Source organism: Lasioglossum baleicum, chromosome 10 (assembly GCF_051020765.1).
Source record: "Lasioglossum baleicum chromosome 10, iyLasBale1, whole genome shotgun sequence".
NCBI classification, from domain to species: Eukaryota; Metazoa; Arthropoda; class Insecta; order Hymenoptera; family Halictidae; genus Lasioglossum; species Lasioglossum baleicum.
The window spans coordinates 697,054-712,319 of record NC_134938.1 but is presented as its reverse complement, the minus strand read 5'-3'; the positions used below and the strand labels follow the sequence as shown (position 1 = coordinate 712,319).

Below are 15,266 nucleotides of genomic sequence, written 5' to 3'. Positions count from 1 at the left end.
TTTGCCAATATTCGGGAATTTTTTTTCTGGAAAACTGTCGAACCTTTTCCATCGAGTATTTACAGATGCATTTACTGGTATGTGAAGTACATATGTGATTTGTTTCAAGTCAAAATATTAAAAATTACACGAGTTACAATTTTTTTATCGAACACGCTTTAAGGGATGGTCTATCTTCGAATACCTATTTTCAGGAATTTTTTTCATAAAAACTATTCGACCTTTCGCACTGGAATTTTTTCCACGTATTTGATAGTATCCAGGGCATATGTGTGATTTTTTTCAAGCAAAAATATTAGGCAATGCACGAGTTGTGTATTTTTTTACGAAGGCACCTATCGATAAAGGGGCTGCAATTTTATTAATATTCGCTATAACTTCACGCCATACTGCGAAAGACTATGAGAATGGCATTTAAAAAGAAAGCGTATCCCTGGAAGCCGAAGGAAAGATAAATCCGTGCGCCCCGGATTTATAGTTGAAAGCAAAATCCTCTTTGTTTATTCGCGTTATCGCCGTAGACATCGGGATTCAGTGAACTCTCGCATGATCCCCGTCACCCCATAATGAAAGATCGCCGTAAGCCCTGTCGCTCTGTTAAAGCAGGGGCTGAAGGCGTGCGCGAGAAACTTCAACGTTATCGTAAAGGGCCAACCGATTGCCCCATGGAGCGAGGCTGTAAACGTCAGAGGTCTCTGGTTTATCGCTTTGCCTCGAAGAGAGAGCTCGTCAAACGTTCATGGTGTTCGTCTTATTTGGTCCTTAATGGTCCCATAAAGCGATCCGGAAGAGACCCTAATCGGTAGACTGCCGATCTTCCTGCAGAAATCCGTGTGCGTAGTGCATTGTCGGGGTAAACTTTACTTTACCGAACTCAAAATTTGTGCCTTTCCTCTATAACTTGTTATGTATTTGGTATGTAATCCAGTAGATTTGTACCCGGAGAACCTGCAGATCGAAGTTTCGATCCTGTAAGATCAGTGGTTCAGGAGTTATGGTTGCTTAAAGTTGAGCAATCGGCTGTGTTTTTGACAGATAAGGGCGCCGCCATATTCGTTTTGTAGTGACGATCGCGAGCCGATTACTACTAATTAATTATTCTGCTTGGTAAGCGGCGCGCGATCGTCACTACAAACCAATATGGCTGCGCCCTTATCTGTCAAAAACACTGGAAAATGCACAACTTTAAGCAAGCATAACTCCTGAACCATTGATACTACAGGATCGAAACTTCGACCTGCATCCGCCCCGGGTACAAATCTACTGGATTACATACCAAATATATCATAATTTATAGGAGAAAGGCAGAAATTTTGAGTCTGGTAAAGTAAAGAGCAGCCCATTGTCGTACAGTCAGCGGCAATAATAAGTGGACACCCTTAAAAATCGCATAACTTTTTAGAAATGGTCGGCTAGTTCGCTAGAGAATAAGTAAACAAAAATTTATTACGGTAATTTAAAAAATGCGTTTTATAGATTTCGGTAACTTATATGCATACTGAAAATTTCATCGAAATCGGTCAACATTTCAATGAGCTACAAATGTTTAAAGATGATCACGTAAGGGCGAAATGCTCTGGCAAGGGTGTGACTTTCACCCTTTAAGCTCTCATCTTTAAACCTACGTAGCTCATTGCAATGTCGACCGATTTCGATGAAATTTTTAATATGCACATAAGTTACCGAAATCTATGAAACGCATTTTTTTAATTATCGTTACATGCCCAGATAAAAACGTTGACAAAACATCATTTTTAAAAATTTTGTATAATTCCTACCAATTGCAATCGTAACAAATTTTTGTTTACTTATTATCTAGCGAACTAGCCGGTGTAACATCTTAAAAATATTCAAGTATTTTTGACCAATTTCTAAAAAGTTATGCGATTTTTAAGGGTGTCCACTTATTATTGCCGCTGACTGTAGCTCAAAAATCAAATAATGAGCAACAGCAGAAAAGTCGGAGGGTGCAATTTCCATCAATCAAAACATGGAAAAACAGCGTTTTTTTGTTCGTTTTCATCAACGAAAACGCATGAAAACAGTAGTCTACTAATCTGCCGGTCATTAAACGTCCGCATCGTTCACGGCGATGATGACGCAATGCAACCCCCATCAATCTTGACTATCGTCTAATAACCATGACCATGATACCGCCGCGGTGCGTAATACGAAAGAGTTGAGCGGCACGGGCTGTCACCGGCAATTTATCATCGTTATCGATCCACTTGTTTCGATAAAATATGTACCCTGAAAAGACTCAAGCAATTCAATTTCCTTGGATACCGAGAGAGACAGAGAGAGAGAGAGGGAGGGTCCCGATACTCTACCGCGCCCGCCATGGGAAGAAAAAGGGACGACTTCCTTCCTTCCTTCCGACCACCGCACACGACGACGTAATATTTCATCCCCGGGGCGGTTATCGGCATTCCGGGCACGATCCTAAGTGGTTGTCATTAGAGTACGTAAATACCGACGCGGTCATTTGTTTCGGGACAGTCGAAAAGCCCGCGCGAAACCGGTACGGAACTTAGCCTCCTGTCTTTACCGCGTTCTCGTTTTTATCCTTTGCAACTTTCCCAGACGTGGCTCGACGAAAAAACACAATCCTGACGGATCGGGACAGGATTCTCTTCGCACGCGGAGAGAAAAAGCCTGACGATTTATGCCGGCGCTCTTATTTTTCCACGCTCCGCGAAACCGTCGTCGCAAATTTAGCTGTGCAAGTTTCGCGTCGAAGACAAATGTTCCTCGGACAGGGCATATTGAATCTCGAAGGGTGAACGATGTTCATTTAACTTTGGTGAACTGATAGCGATCTGGGAACGATCGAGTTCGGGAACTCGCGTGGATGGATTGATATACAGGCGGCAATCGTGGTGGGAAAGCGTTTCAACACCTGCGGATTGAGAGTCGAAGTTGAACCCGTGTAGTCGAACCGGATTGAATCTTTTCAGTGTCGACGTCGAACGTGGCGCAACGAGTCAATTTTATTTTATGCAGTGGTTCGGGCCTGGGTGTGGTTTTCCTCGCCACCAGTTCCCCACTACTAGTCTTCCAATTAAAAACTGTCGAGTATTAAGGTACATTTGATATTAATGAAAATAATAATTTAATTTAATGGAAATAATATAATACCCTGAGTAACGTGTGCGCCTCGTGCGAGAATTTTGTTACATCGTTTCTGTTGCGTTAAAATCGAAGTATGTACAACGTCTTCGCCACGCTTCCTTTTATTTAACAAAAACTATAATAAAATTGCTAATCGTCACTTGAGAACTTGATCGTCCTCAGAAAAATTTATTAATGTTTTTTTTTTTGAAGGTCTATGTTAAAGATTTGTACATCGAGCTAATTCTCCATTTCGGTGAGTTTTATAGAAATAGCGTCAATTTTTCTAGAATACAGGGTGTCTGAAAATTCCTTCAACATCCGGAAATGGGAGGTTCCTGAGATCATTTGAAGCAACATTTTCCTTAGCAAGAATGACGCCGGCGGATTTGTTAAGGAGTTGTTAACGAAAAACCACGGACCAATCAGAGCGCGACCTAGACGCGTGTTGGCACAGTCGTGTTTTCCGTTAATAACTTACAAGCTTACCTTAACAAAGCCGCGGATAACATTTTAGCAAAGGAAAATGTTGCTTCAAATGATCTCAGGAATCTCCCATTTCCGGATGTTGAAGGAATTTTTTTTTGGAGAGCTTTCTCCACAAGGATAAACGATTCCTATAAAATTCGCAGGGACCACGAACACAACGTCGCGACACGGAATAGCAAGGAGAGTCTTTTGTTTCGAGGCGTCTCGCTCCGAATAGGTAAATGTTTCGTGGACAATATATCATCTTTAACGATCAACAAGCCGACAGCTACGCGAAACATGAAACTGCGCGTTTATAACTTTCCAAATAGCTTTTATGGTCGCCGATCAGAGACGAGTAAATTACGTTTCTTACTCAAGTATTTATCGATCCGTCCCATTCCTGCGCCTTCTCCCGCGATTAACGTTACACACAGTGACAAGAAAATAGACACCCCCAACCAGTAGGAACGGCTTTACGAATTACAGGGAATTTGCCGGACCGTGCACGGCCATTTGTTTGCCCCGACAATTTATTTCCAATTGTTCGGAATTATTAATCGCGTCTCGTTAATCGTGCAACACCCACCAAAATGTAATATTAATCGGACGAACGGCAATTAATCGAGCGCGATTATTCCTTTGACTATTCCACAATGTTTCTTCTCCCTAGGTTTTAGCCAATATTTTACACTCAAATCAATCTTTTTTTAATTCTGTTAATTAATTGAGCGGGTACGCTTATTAAAAGCTTATTAATAGATTAAATAAATTTAACAAGATAAATGATTCATATATGCATGAGATATGCATATACACGGTAAATAATATATTTTGCATATTTCGCTTTGAAAAACATATGCAACAATATATTGCATATGTTTTTCAAGAGAAATATGCAAAACATATGCATTATGCAAAAAGTGCAAAATAAAAAACATATTTTTGGAATCCTCTAATCGCAAAACATATTTCTGTTTAAGTCCCATTGCTTTATCAGGTTTCTATATAAATATGCATTTGCATAAACATCCGCAGTCTAGCAATCTAGCAATAATTGAATTGCGATTCTGTATCGAATTACAGTTTTACGTTTCGCGTGTAATCACTTTTCGCAGTCTAATAATTCATTGCTAGCGATTCGGTAATTTTACAGACTTCAATTCCAGAGCCTCGGCTATGCGCGAAACTAAAAATTGTCTAAATAATTTTTCCTCGAGAATTCCCGAAAAATATTCACGGTGGGGATGAAATAATTTCAGGGGGTGGCGATTTGTAGCGGCGTTATCGGCTAAACGCCGGTAAATCTATTGAAAACCATTCCCGCCACCGAGATTTGTCGGAAAAGATTAGATTGACTTAAGCCTGCGAGAAACCGGGGAACGTTCGAGAAATCCAGACAACGAAGTTCCTGTGGAAACTTGAAAGGGAACGAACCCGAACCCCGGAAGACCCGCAAGTCGAGATGATACCTTGATTACTTAGGCGGTGGGAAGTATTGATTTCATCGGGCGACGCGATTCACGGGTTTCCGTCCCATTAAACGACCGGCCTAATAGTAGCCAAGAAGATCCACCAAGAAACTATTTCGTTCCTACCACAAATGTTATGCGAATTAAACTACTGGAACGTCCACGGGTCCACTAGGCGCCGATTACATTTCGTATTCTTGCTGTTATTTTCACCAACGAAGCGAACACAAAGCAATTCCAACACTCCTGTCGCTAGCATTAATCCTAAAAAAATACACAGCCATTTTGTTTTTAATTAGTTCTTAATGGGACGGTCACCAACATGTTCCTGACTCTTTTCCGAGTAAAATGACACCCAACACGACCCAGTTTGGTTCGTATTTGATCGTGTGAATCCCGATTAAGTGGAACCTCTGCTATCCGAACTCTTCAGAGAAACATCTAGATGCTAGAACAGTCATTTAGCTAGATTTTTCGAGTTAAACCGTATACAGATTGCTGTAGATCGAGTTACTTTGTGTGCGGAGACAGTAGTTCGGATAGTCGAGGTTGAAACTGAACAGGCAAAAGTGCTGCGAAACGTGTCGTGTTTCAGGTGTTTTGTAATAAAAAAAAATCTCGAGAAAAATGTTGCATTTTGACAAGCTGCATTGCTGCATTGCGCGCATCGATTTCTATAACGACGAGCCGAGAAAACCGCAAACGAGTTGGAAGCGCACGTATCGACACGCCCCCGGAATCGAGTTAGAGTAATCAGCAATTCCCGAATTCGGGGCGCCTTTGAATCATCTGCTGTGTGTTAATTTTTACGAATGTTTCGAGTCGATACGCCTTGTTTTGCGATGTCGCGGCCAGTTGTGGATGATCGTTCGCGATGTACCGCGACGCGGAGAAATGAAAATGGTCGACGCGTTCGACGGTGAACTGTGGAAAACCGGATGATTGGTTCCACTTTAATCGACGCGACGACGACGACGACGACGGGTTAATCGTGCCAACGACGACCGTTTCAGGTTTGGTGAAGCTACGAGAGCTCGTCAGGTCGCCGAAGTCTCGGGAGATCGAGGTTAACCTCAGGCAGGCCGACCCGGATTCCTACCGGCAGGTTCTCTCCGAGATGAAAAGCAAGGAAATACGGAATCTCATCGTGGATACCAGACCGGAGCACATGCATCATTTTCTTCGAATGGTAACTGCATACTCGTCTATCGATCCCATCCAGCGAGCCTGCTTTCCACGGGTTTCGATAACCCCGACACGCGTCCACAAAGCAAATAGATCGAAGATGTTACCCGCGCCGTATTTATTCCCAAGCGAGCCGCGCAGATTGCTAACGGCCCGCCACACTATTTTTACTGTTTCAATCGATCCGAACACCACCTCCCAACAGTTCCAGTCTGAAACATCGCAATTTCGAGCTTGAACTGTCGATTATATCGCGTAGAAACGCTGTTTTTCATGTCTTTCTGCGAACTTCGAGGTGGCAAAAAGAACACAGCCATTTTGTTTTCGAGAATTTTGTACGGGAGACTGTTATTGATGTATTCCTGACTCTTTTCCGAGTAAAATGATACCCAACACGACCCAGTTCGGTTCGTATTTCACCGAGTAATCCACGTTTAATTGGAGCCTCTCTTATCCGAACCCTTCGGTGGAGCATCTTCGGATATGATTATATCGCTACAGTGTTAGAAATTTTGACTGTGTATTCTCTAGACTTGTTTAATGATTTCTGCACATCAGTTCGGTTAATAGAGATTGCAAACATGCTCCGAACCATGTTGTGTTGGTACTCTTTCGACTCGGAAAAGCGTCCGAAATGGTTCAGCAACAATTTCGCATGAATCTCTTTCGAACCCGTTGAAGCACAGCTGCAATTGCCAGAGTGCCACTTGACTTCAAAGCGCTGTGGCTTCCGCGATTGAATTAGCGTCGAATCGGGGTGGGGGCCATCAACAAACGAATAACATTAAACAGTGTATAATAAATCTGGGCGCACTGCTGCTTTCAGATCCTGCAGCTGCAAATGAACGACTACAAGTACCATTATCTCTTCACGACTTTCGTAAGTACCCTCGAGCCGGTAGAGAAGCCCCGGCAACTCGAAAATGAGAGAGGGAGGTCGTGAGTCGGCTCCTTTTTCCAGGATATCGAGACCTTCGACCTCGAGGACTTCAAGTACAATTTCGTCAATATCACTGCCTTCCGTCTGGTCGACGCGGAGGACGTCGGTGTGCGCGGTATACTAAGGGACATGGAGCGGTACCAGCCATCCGGGAATACGATCCTCAACAAATCGAGAGTTATACAGGTAAGATTTACGTGAAAGTCAAGACCTTTCGGCGATCAAATAACGTCTCGTATCAAATGTTTGCCTCGATTCGACGCTGTCTGCCGTCGAGACCCGTCCAACGTTGAAACGTGACGAGTTTACTTCTGCTCGCTGAGCTAAAACGTGAAGATGTACCTCGGAAACAGATATGGTGGATCAGATAAATAGGCTTAGCGATTTATTGATTACCAGACTTTAGCCCCGATCCTCGTCGACTATTCGGTGTACTCCTTTCCGATTAGTGGTTCCTCGGACTGATAGGTATCTTGCAGGAGCTAGTTGCGAGCAATAGATAGCAAAGTTGGTAGCTAAATCCTGGTGACAGTAATTCCTTGGACGGGTGGGTGTCTTGCTGGAGGTAGTTGCAAGAAATAGGTAGCAAAGCATCAGCTAGCTGGTAGACCTCCATCTCTCTAGACCCCCATCTCTCTAGACCCCCATCTCTCTAGACCCCATGACTCTAGGCCCCCATCTCTCTACACTCTCATCTCTGTAAACCCCCATTTCTCTAGGCCCTCATCTCTCTATACCCCATCTCCTGTAGACCCCCATCTGTCTAGACCCCCATTTCTCTAGACCCCCATCTCTCTAGACCCCCATCTCTCTAGACCCCCATCTCTCTAGACCCTCATCTCTCTAGACCCCCATCTCTCCAGACCCTCATCTCTCTAAACCCAATTTCTCTAGACCCTCTCTAGATCTGATCTCGAGTCCTCGCTGCCTAGACCGGTTGCTATCTAACTATAGACAGTGACGAGCAGTGAAGCATCAACTACTGGCGCAATCCTGGCCCCACCTAGCTCTCGGTTATACTCGGGGCCAGCCCGATCCGTAGATATCGAAAAATTATATCCGTTTCCGCCGATCAACAGCGGGACGGTCGTTCGGTGCGATACTTTATTGATCAGTAAAGCTTTAGCGCGGGCGAGTAACGAGGCCAACGAAAAACGGCGGAACACGTGTCGGCTCCCTCGCAAGCTGTGGATGTAAAACAATGCGACGAGGAAAAAGCACGCTCGGAAACGGACCGTTAGAGTTAGCGCGCGGACGCGCGTCGTCGATATACACACATATACACAGCGAGCGAACGTTTCATACAGCCATAAAATAATTTGAAAGCATCCGGGCGCGCGCGCCCGGAACCGTGGCCAATGGGCCCGAACGCTCCCGAACAAGTTCGTTCCGGCGATGAGGAGGCACGGGAACGAGACGCCTGGTTTAACTGCACTGTATCCTGCACTGTGACGGCACCGATTGCTTAAACAGACGCGCAACTTCGCCGTTTTTACCGGCAATCAATGAGCGAACCGTATGGAGTCAGCTAGATGTAGCTGATCACAAGAGGACCCAAGCGGAAGCTGTCCGATATAATAGGACTCGTTTCAACAACCACACAGACATAACAATTACGACATAGCAATACTCGACATGTTTGTATTCTCCAAAACTCCTCGGGCCAGTACTATTTGATTTCCCCCAGTTGACTCTTCCCTCCGGCACCTCCTCTGTGTTCCCTAAAAAATGTATCTCCAATTCCAAAGAAGGTAGAAAACAGTGAAATAGGAGATCTCTATTAACTCCACACAGTTCCGGCATTTTTCGCCGGCCTGTGGATTCTCAGCAGGGACGACGGAGCGCCCCGAGGGTGTTCTGGTATCTGACGAGAAAGGAACAGTTTCGTGTAAACGTCGGGGAACTTGAATATGCCACATAACGCGGCGTGTTTATTCGATTTCGGGGAGCCGCGAAAGAGGCGTCGTCGTGGTTCCTCTAATGTTATTCCCGGCGACGACGATTCCCCCCCTCAGTCTCGCTCTTCCTATCGAGAGTCCCTGCCGCGGTTATTATAATTTTTCACGGCGTGTTTGCATGTATAATAACGGGCGCGGCGAGGGAACGTGCCGGAAAAAAGCCGGGTGTTTCGGCCGGACGGCAACCGTCGCGTCGCGTCGGGACGCGTACACATTTCCACCCGGAGAATCTGGTTATCTTGACGAACCGCGCTGTCTGGAATAATAAGGTGTCTGTGAGTAAACTCTCCGACACACGTTTGCATTTTCCACGACCCGGGGACGCCGCGTTCGCGGATACAGGCGTTCACGGTTTCAACGCCGCGGCTAATCAGAGATTGGGGACGAAGATGACGGTCTAGTCCTATTGGGGTTGGAGTTCAATTGTTTATTTTGGACACGGTGCATCAGGATCCATCAGAAGCAGTGCATCCAGATAGCATCCACACGGATGCCATTCACTCTCCTCCTTTTCCTCTTGCCCTATCCCATTCCAGCACCATGAGCACACTCCAACGTCCCCCACTAAGACCGTAGACCACGGTGCCCGCGCCGTAGACTGGTCTGGTTATCGGAGAGGGGGTAAACTGTATTCTCTCGATTTTCCCGTTCTGGCTGCACTGATCAGCAGGTGATAATGAGACACTTGGGGGGCCACATGACATTCTCACTCCACGCTATATGTCTTCCATTGGTGACGCTGAGCTTCTACATATGTCAAACATCCCGGCAAACACTTACGCTATGAGCGGGGTCCGCAGCCTGGGGTCAGGAGTGGGCCCTCACAGATCCCAGATCCTACAGATGATGGACAATCAGTACTTCTGACGCGAATGGCTGGAAACTTTCTAAAAATAGGAATTAGACGACACCCTCGAGTGAATGTCTGCGCAGAAATTCATGGTGGAGTGGTGCTCGAGGTTTAATCGAGCGGTCGTCAGCCTCGCGGTCTTTTTCCAACTCGCCACTCCGGGCGCGGCGAGGCGAATACATCATTCCGGCCGGGCTTGGAAGAAAAAATCCGCGAAACAGCTTTGAACAGAAAAATGAGGGAACACTTTCAACCGGTAGTCGCCGGGATTAAAGAACTCGAGAAGATTTACGAGTTGTGGGGATATCCAGGCGGTCGAGAAAAGAGTTTCCTAATTGTATCCGCTTGCAACCGCCCTGAAGCATGCATCGCGTTTAATGCTATCCGCTCCTGTCCGAACGATGGAAATTAACGTCCCGCTTTGTTTCGAATAATTATTCTGTATCGGTCGCGACAGCTCCGGTTCACCGAGTGAGTTATTACTCGATAAATTGTGCGAGCACGTGACCGACTCCGAGCATAATTGCGAGTCGACCGCGGATTTTTATGCAAAATATATAAATTTTCTTACAACTCACGCTCCTTTCCCCTCTCTTTCCGTCTCACGCCGCAAAATCGCGAGATCAGGTTACTAGAGTGGAGGGGATATTTGTCTTGCGTTTGTCGTGTACGGCCTTTTTGCGACTATATACAGGGTGTCCCAAAATTCTTTCAACAGCCGGAAATGAGAGGTTCCTGATGTCATTTGAAGCGACATTTTCCGTAGCATAAATGTCATGCGCGGCTTTGTTTACGAGTTATTAACGAAAAACACGGACCAATCAGAGCGCGACCTAGACGCGAGTTGACACAGTCGGCCAATAGACAGTTGGCACGCTGGGCAGAGTTTTTTTGGTCCGTGTTTTTCGTTAATAATTTTCGTTAATTAAAATGATCTCAGGAACCCCTCATTTCCGGCTGTTGAAGGAATTTTGGGACACCCTGTAGAGGATTTACCGTATAAGCAAATAAAAACTTTCCGAATTGTTTTATTAGAAAATCTACGGATAATCGCCGGAACGTAGCGTTGAATTTGCAATATTTAACAATCTGAATATCACATGATCCAATTAAAAATTTCCAATTGAATGAAACAAACGAAGTACACTGCTATTGGATCGCAGAAAAACGAATTTCAATCGGCATTTTTCATTCGGTAGTTTGTTTAATTTAGAAACTAGATTCGTCGCGCGTTTTATCGTTAACGCTGATTGATCGAATTCGCGGATAAATCGCGCGGCGCCGTCGATCTGCGAAATGGAAATGGGTGGAGCCCACTCCCGCGCGCGGACATACACACAAGCGCGCGGTTCGGCCTGTTTATTAACTGACAAAAATTCTGTGACGCGTTAGAGATACCAGGATAAATATCCCGGCAACGCTTTTTACCGTTGACGCGGTCGGATAAGCCGGAAATATGTCGAACCGTATACCGTAGATGTATACGGTACACAGTTCCCAACGCGCGGAACAAAAAGGGTAGCTCTCTGTTTTTGCGACACCCACTAACGCTGCACAATTCACAACCTTGACGGGTTGTGTACCTTGCGGAAATCCATTTTCACACTTCCCGTGACGAGAGATTGTCTTTCGACTCGTCGGGCAAATGAATGTTTAGGGAACGCGCGCGAATTTTATTTTATCAATATCCTTGAAATAACAGCCGAAAATTGGTCGGTTTTCGTTAGGTTTGTGGATTCAATATTGCGTGAACAAAAACAGCCATTTTTATGGAGAATTTTGTTAATTCTCTTCCCATAAAGTGGACGGTGATGTTCCCCCACTACTTGGCACGGTGGGAGGGACATTCCCCCACTATTTGGCTCGGTGGGAGGTGACTATTTTCTGCGTAATATACAGAGGGAAAAAAGAGCGTAGGGTTAGGTTTAGAGTGTAACTTCGTGAAGAAAAATCGTCGAAATTGTTTCATTTCGTCTGGTTTGGCCATTTGGAATGATTTGTACCGTTTACGAGGAACACGATTCATTTAATCGACAGCTTTTCTAGGATGGCGGAGATTACAAACGATAGAAGAGATCGGGGAAACGGCCGCCGTTATTAGTTTACCCAATTAGTGAAATGAGCACAAGCAATCGAACGTCACGCGATTCAACTTGCACGGCTTCCTTTCGCTTTCCAGCGAGATTATCCTGCCGGGAAGACAGTGTACCGATAAGAAATCGTGCCTCGATTAACTGGCCATTATAACGATGCGATTTCTCGGTTGAAAAAAATTGGAATAAATTGGAAAATTGTCGATCTATCGATCGCTGAGGCGTGGAGAGCGAGAATTTTCCCAGCAGACGGTTTTCCGCGGCAACATCCGAACATTGAACCAATGAATCACCGAACACCCTTCGCGGTTTACAAGGGATAACCTTCGCCTTTGTCGCCGTAAATCAGACTATCTCGTGGCCGGAAGGTTTTATTATTTTACCCGGCATCTCTCTTTCTCTCTCTCTCTCTCTCTGGCAGTCGTCTGGCCCCCGTTGTCCGACCGACGGATTTCAACGGGGGTGGCGTCAACCCTTTTCCCTTTGCCACCCTCTCCCGTTCCGACACGGAGTTGCGTCGACGCGTCTGAAAAGCCGCTTATTAGATTTTGAATTTCACGCGACTGTAAATACGCGTCGCGGGACTTCCGTCACCGCGGAGGGTATCGTAATATGGCGCCCGTAAATATTCAAGCGAACATTATTCCGTGATATTCCTCTTGCTTAAAATGGACGAAAATGTAAGTTGGAAGAAAACAAATTTTTCCCGAGGACATCCCACGTTGTTTAACAATTCTCTTAACAAACAGGAAAGCTGTTCCGTTTCGAGCGCGATCGATGGCTCGCGTCGGGAAAGACGGAACTGCGCTCCTCAAGCGACGACTACTTAGTTCGGCTGAAGAATGGCTGGCATTTGTTAGAGTGGTAACGTAATCGAGCTGCGGCTCCTGGGCGAAATTAGGTAAATGTTTCCGCAAGTGTAGTAAAGTGTGACGATCAACGATTTGGATCTTTGTACATTTCGAATGAAAACTAAGTATCTGCGATTTAAAACAGTGGACAAATGAGAATAATTGAAACCCTATATTTTATGGAAACGTTGAAGAGATTCCTGAGGTGATTCGAAACAACTTTCTTCTTTACGAAAATGTTCCCCGAGGCTCCTTTAAGGAGTTATTAGCGAAAAACACGGACCAATCAGCGCGGCTATTGCGGACAGACCCCGCCTCGGCGGGCGGAGTCCGCTCACCGTTGCCGCGCAGCGATTGGTCCGTGTTTTTCGCTAATAACTTCTGAACGAGGCCACTGAGAGCATTTTCGTAAAGGGAAAAGTTACTCCGACTCACCTCGGGAATCTGTTCGACGTTCTTAAAAAAATGTACATACATTTTCTTTGTTGGTTTAATCACATTTACACCTATATTCTAGTGAATTTGAAAGAATATACACGTAACAAGCACGCTTCGTGCTCGTTTAGAAATTCCGGGATCGTCTTGCCAAGAGAACGTTGAAGTCTTCGACCTTGTGAATCGACTGTTCGGTAGCAAACATCGCGAGTTTTGTGGTTCTGGTTAACAGACTCGGAAGTTCGCGATGGATTTCAGTGGAGAAAAAACTTGATCCATCTCGTAGGGAAAGAAACGCGTATCAGCGGCCCTCTTTAAATTCAATTCGTTCATCCGATACTTCCAATCGGCCGGGAACCTCGTCTTCGTTCCCTTGATCAGCGCTCCAGGAGAGCGGGATAGCGGACGCGAATCAGTATGCAAGTATCGTTCGCGGTGTAACAAGCTCTCTTCGAGCGAGAGAGAGAGGACGAGAAAAGAGAGTGGGAGGAGAGGCTAGACACATCCTGAAGCGCGTTTATTTTTCCAGAGCCCGTTCTCCTGTCTATATCCTCCGGAACGCGGCCTGCGAGGCAGAGATCGGTCTAACAGGTTATTCCGTAGCTGGCTTACATCCCAAGCCTGCTTTGCCATACTACTCGAAAACGTGTGGCCCTTAGGCTCCTCGGCCACCTGCATCCGAATTGTGCTCCGTCGAAAAATTCGTGGAAAATTTCTCATAACTTCAGGATGTTTAAACTATTGTAGCTTTTTTGATGGAAAAAAAAATCGCACGGCAATCTACCTTGGCTCATTTTAAAGCTTGAACCTTCTACTTTCAAGTTGTTTGAGTGACTTTTCTTCTTCAAACGCCTGTAGGAGAATTTTAGTAAACCGTTCTAACTGAAGTGGAGCAGTATAAATCGCGATATTAAATATATATATATATATATATATATATATATATTGTTGTTAGCTCTGCAGCCCGGTGTAAAAGCGTCGAGCGAGTCGTGTGCGATTTTTCTGAAATCTGTGCCGAAATTGTTGGTGGTTTATTGTCAGGCGGATCGAAGCGGAAATCGCGATCGCGGGCGAATCCTCGGCTGAAAAAATCTCCCGGTGAGGATTACCGGCAATTTAGTTAATCGGATCGTTTATAGTCGAGCGCGGCGAGATTGGAAAACACGCTATCAGAAATCTCGTGGTGGCGGACCGGTGCCCGGAACTTGTCATAGTTGTTGCGTCGCGAACACACGCCTGTTATCTCGGGGCTAATTGGAGCATGCTTTTAATTAGCCGAAGTCCGAGGCCACGGGCACAAAGTTGCGACGAACCCTCGGCCCTGTTCCCCCGCTTTGTTAACCGTTGGAAATTCTCCGGTTTCTACTCTCTCTTCTCTCCCACTCTCTCTCTCTCTCCTCCCCTCCCCTCCCTCTCTCTCGTCCAGCGGCCGTGTAACTCGCGTTTTCAATTCCCGGGTTTAAAGGGAAGAATAAGTCGGCAACGTGAATAACTTAATTATACGAGATGGCTGTCTGGCCGAGAGGCACAGTTGCGATTCGGCTGTAGCCTTCGGCGTGCGTTTTTCGCGAGAATGTGCCCAGCTGAAACTCATCGTTACAAAGAAACCGGAAACTACGATGCGGGAAAGGAAAATCGACCATGGCAACGTTCTACGTAATTAACGATTCATTGTTACGCGCAGCAAGACCCATCCTCATTCTCCCCTCTGCTACGTCATGCATAGAAATGGTAAGGAAAAACCACTGGCCATACTGAAAGTATAAGCTTCAAGCTTCGTAACGAGCCTAGGCAGATTGCCGTACGAGTTTTCTTCGCCAAGAAACAAAAGTTACAAAATCATCTACTTTCTCAACTGTTTAGAGTCAGTCTCTGATGCGTTTCAGTATTTACACCGTCCAGA

The 15,266-nt window shown here is 45.5% G+C and overlaps 1 protein-coding gene across 10 annotated transcripts in view; it reads left to right on the top strand.

The window, feature by feature from the left end:
- Positions 1–15,266, top strand: part of LOC143213187 (glutamate receptor ionotropic, kainate 2) — a 148,144-nt gene that overhangs the window by 76,131 nt on the left and 56,747 nt on the right. For all 10 annotated transcript variants that reach the window (XM_076432824.1, XM_076432828.1, XM_076432826.1 and 7 more), the window contains 3 exons: positions 6,065–6,240; positions 7,063–7,116; positions 7,198–7,362. In XM_076432824.1, coding sequence (XP_076288939.1) covers positions 6,065–6,240; positions 7,063–7,116; positions 7,198–7,362 — 395 coding nt within the window. The remainder of the gene's footprint in view (positions 1–6,064; positions 6,241–7,062; positions 7,117–7,197; positions 7,363–15,266) is intronic.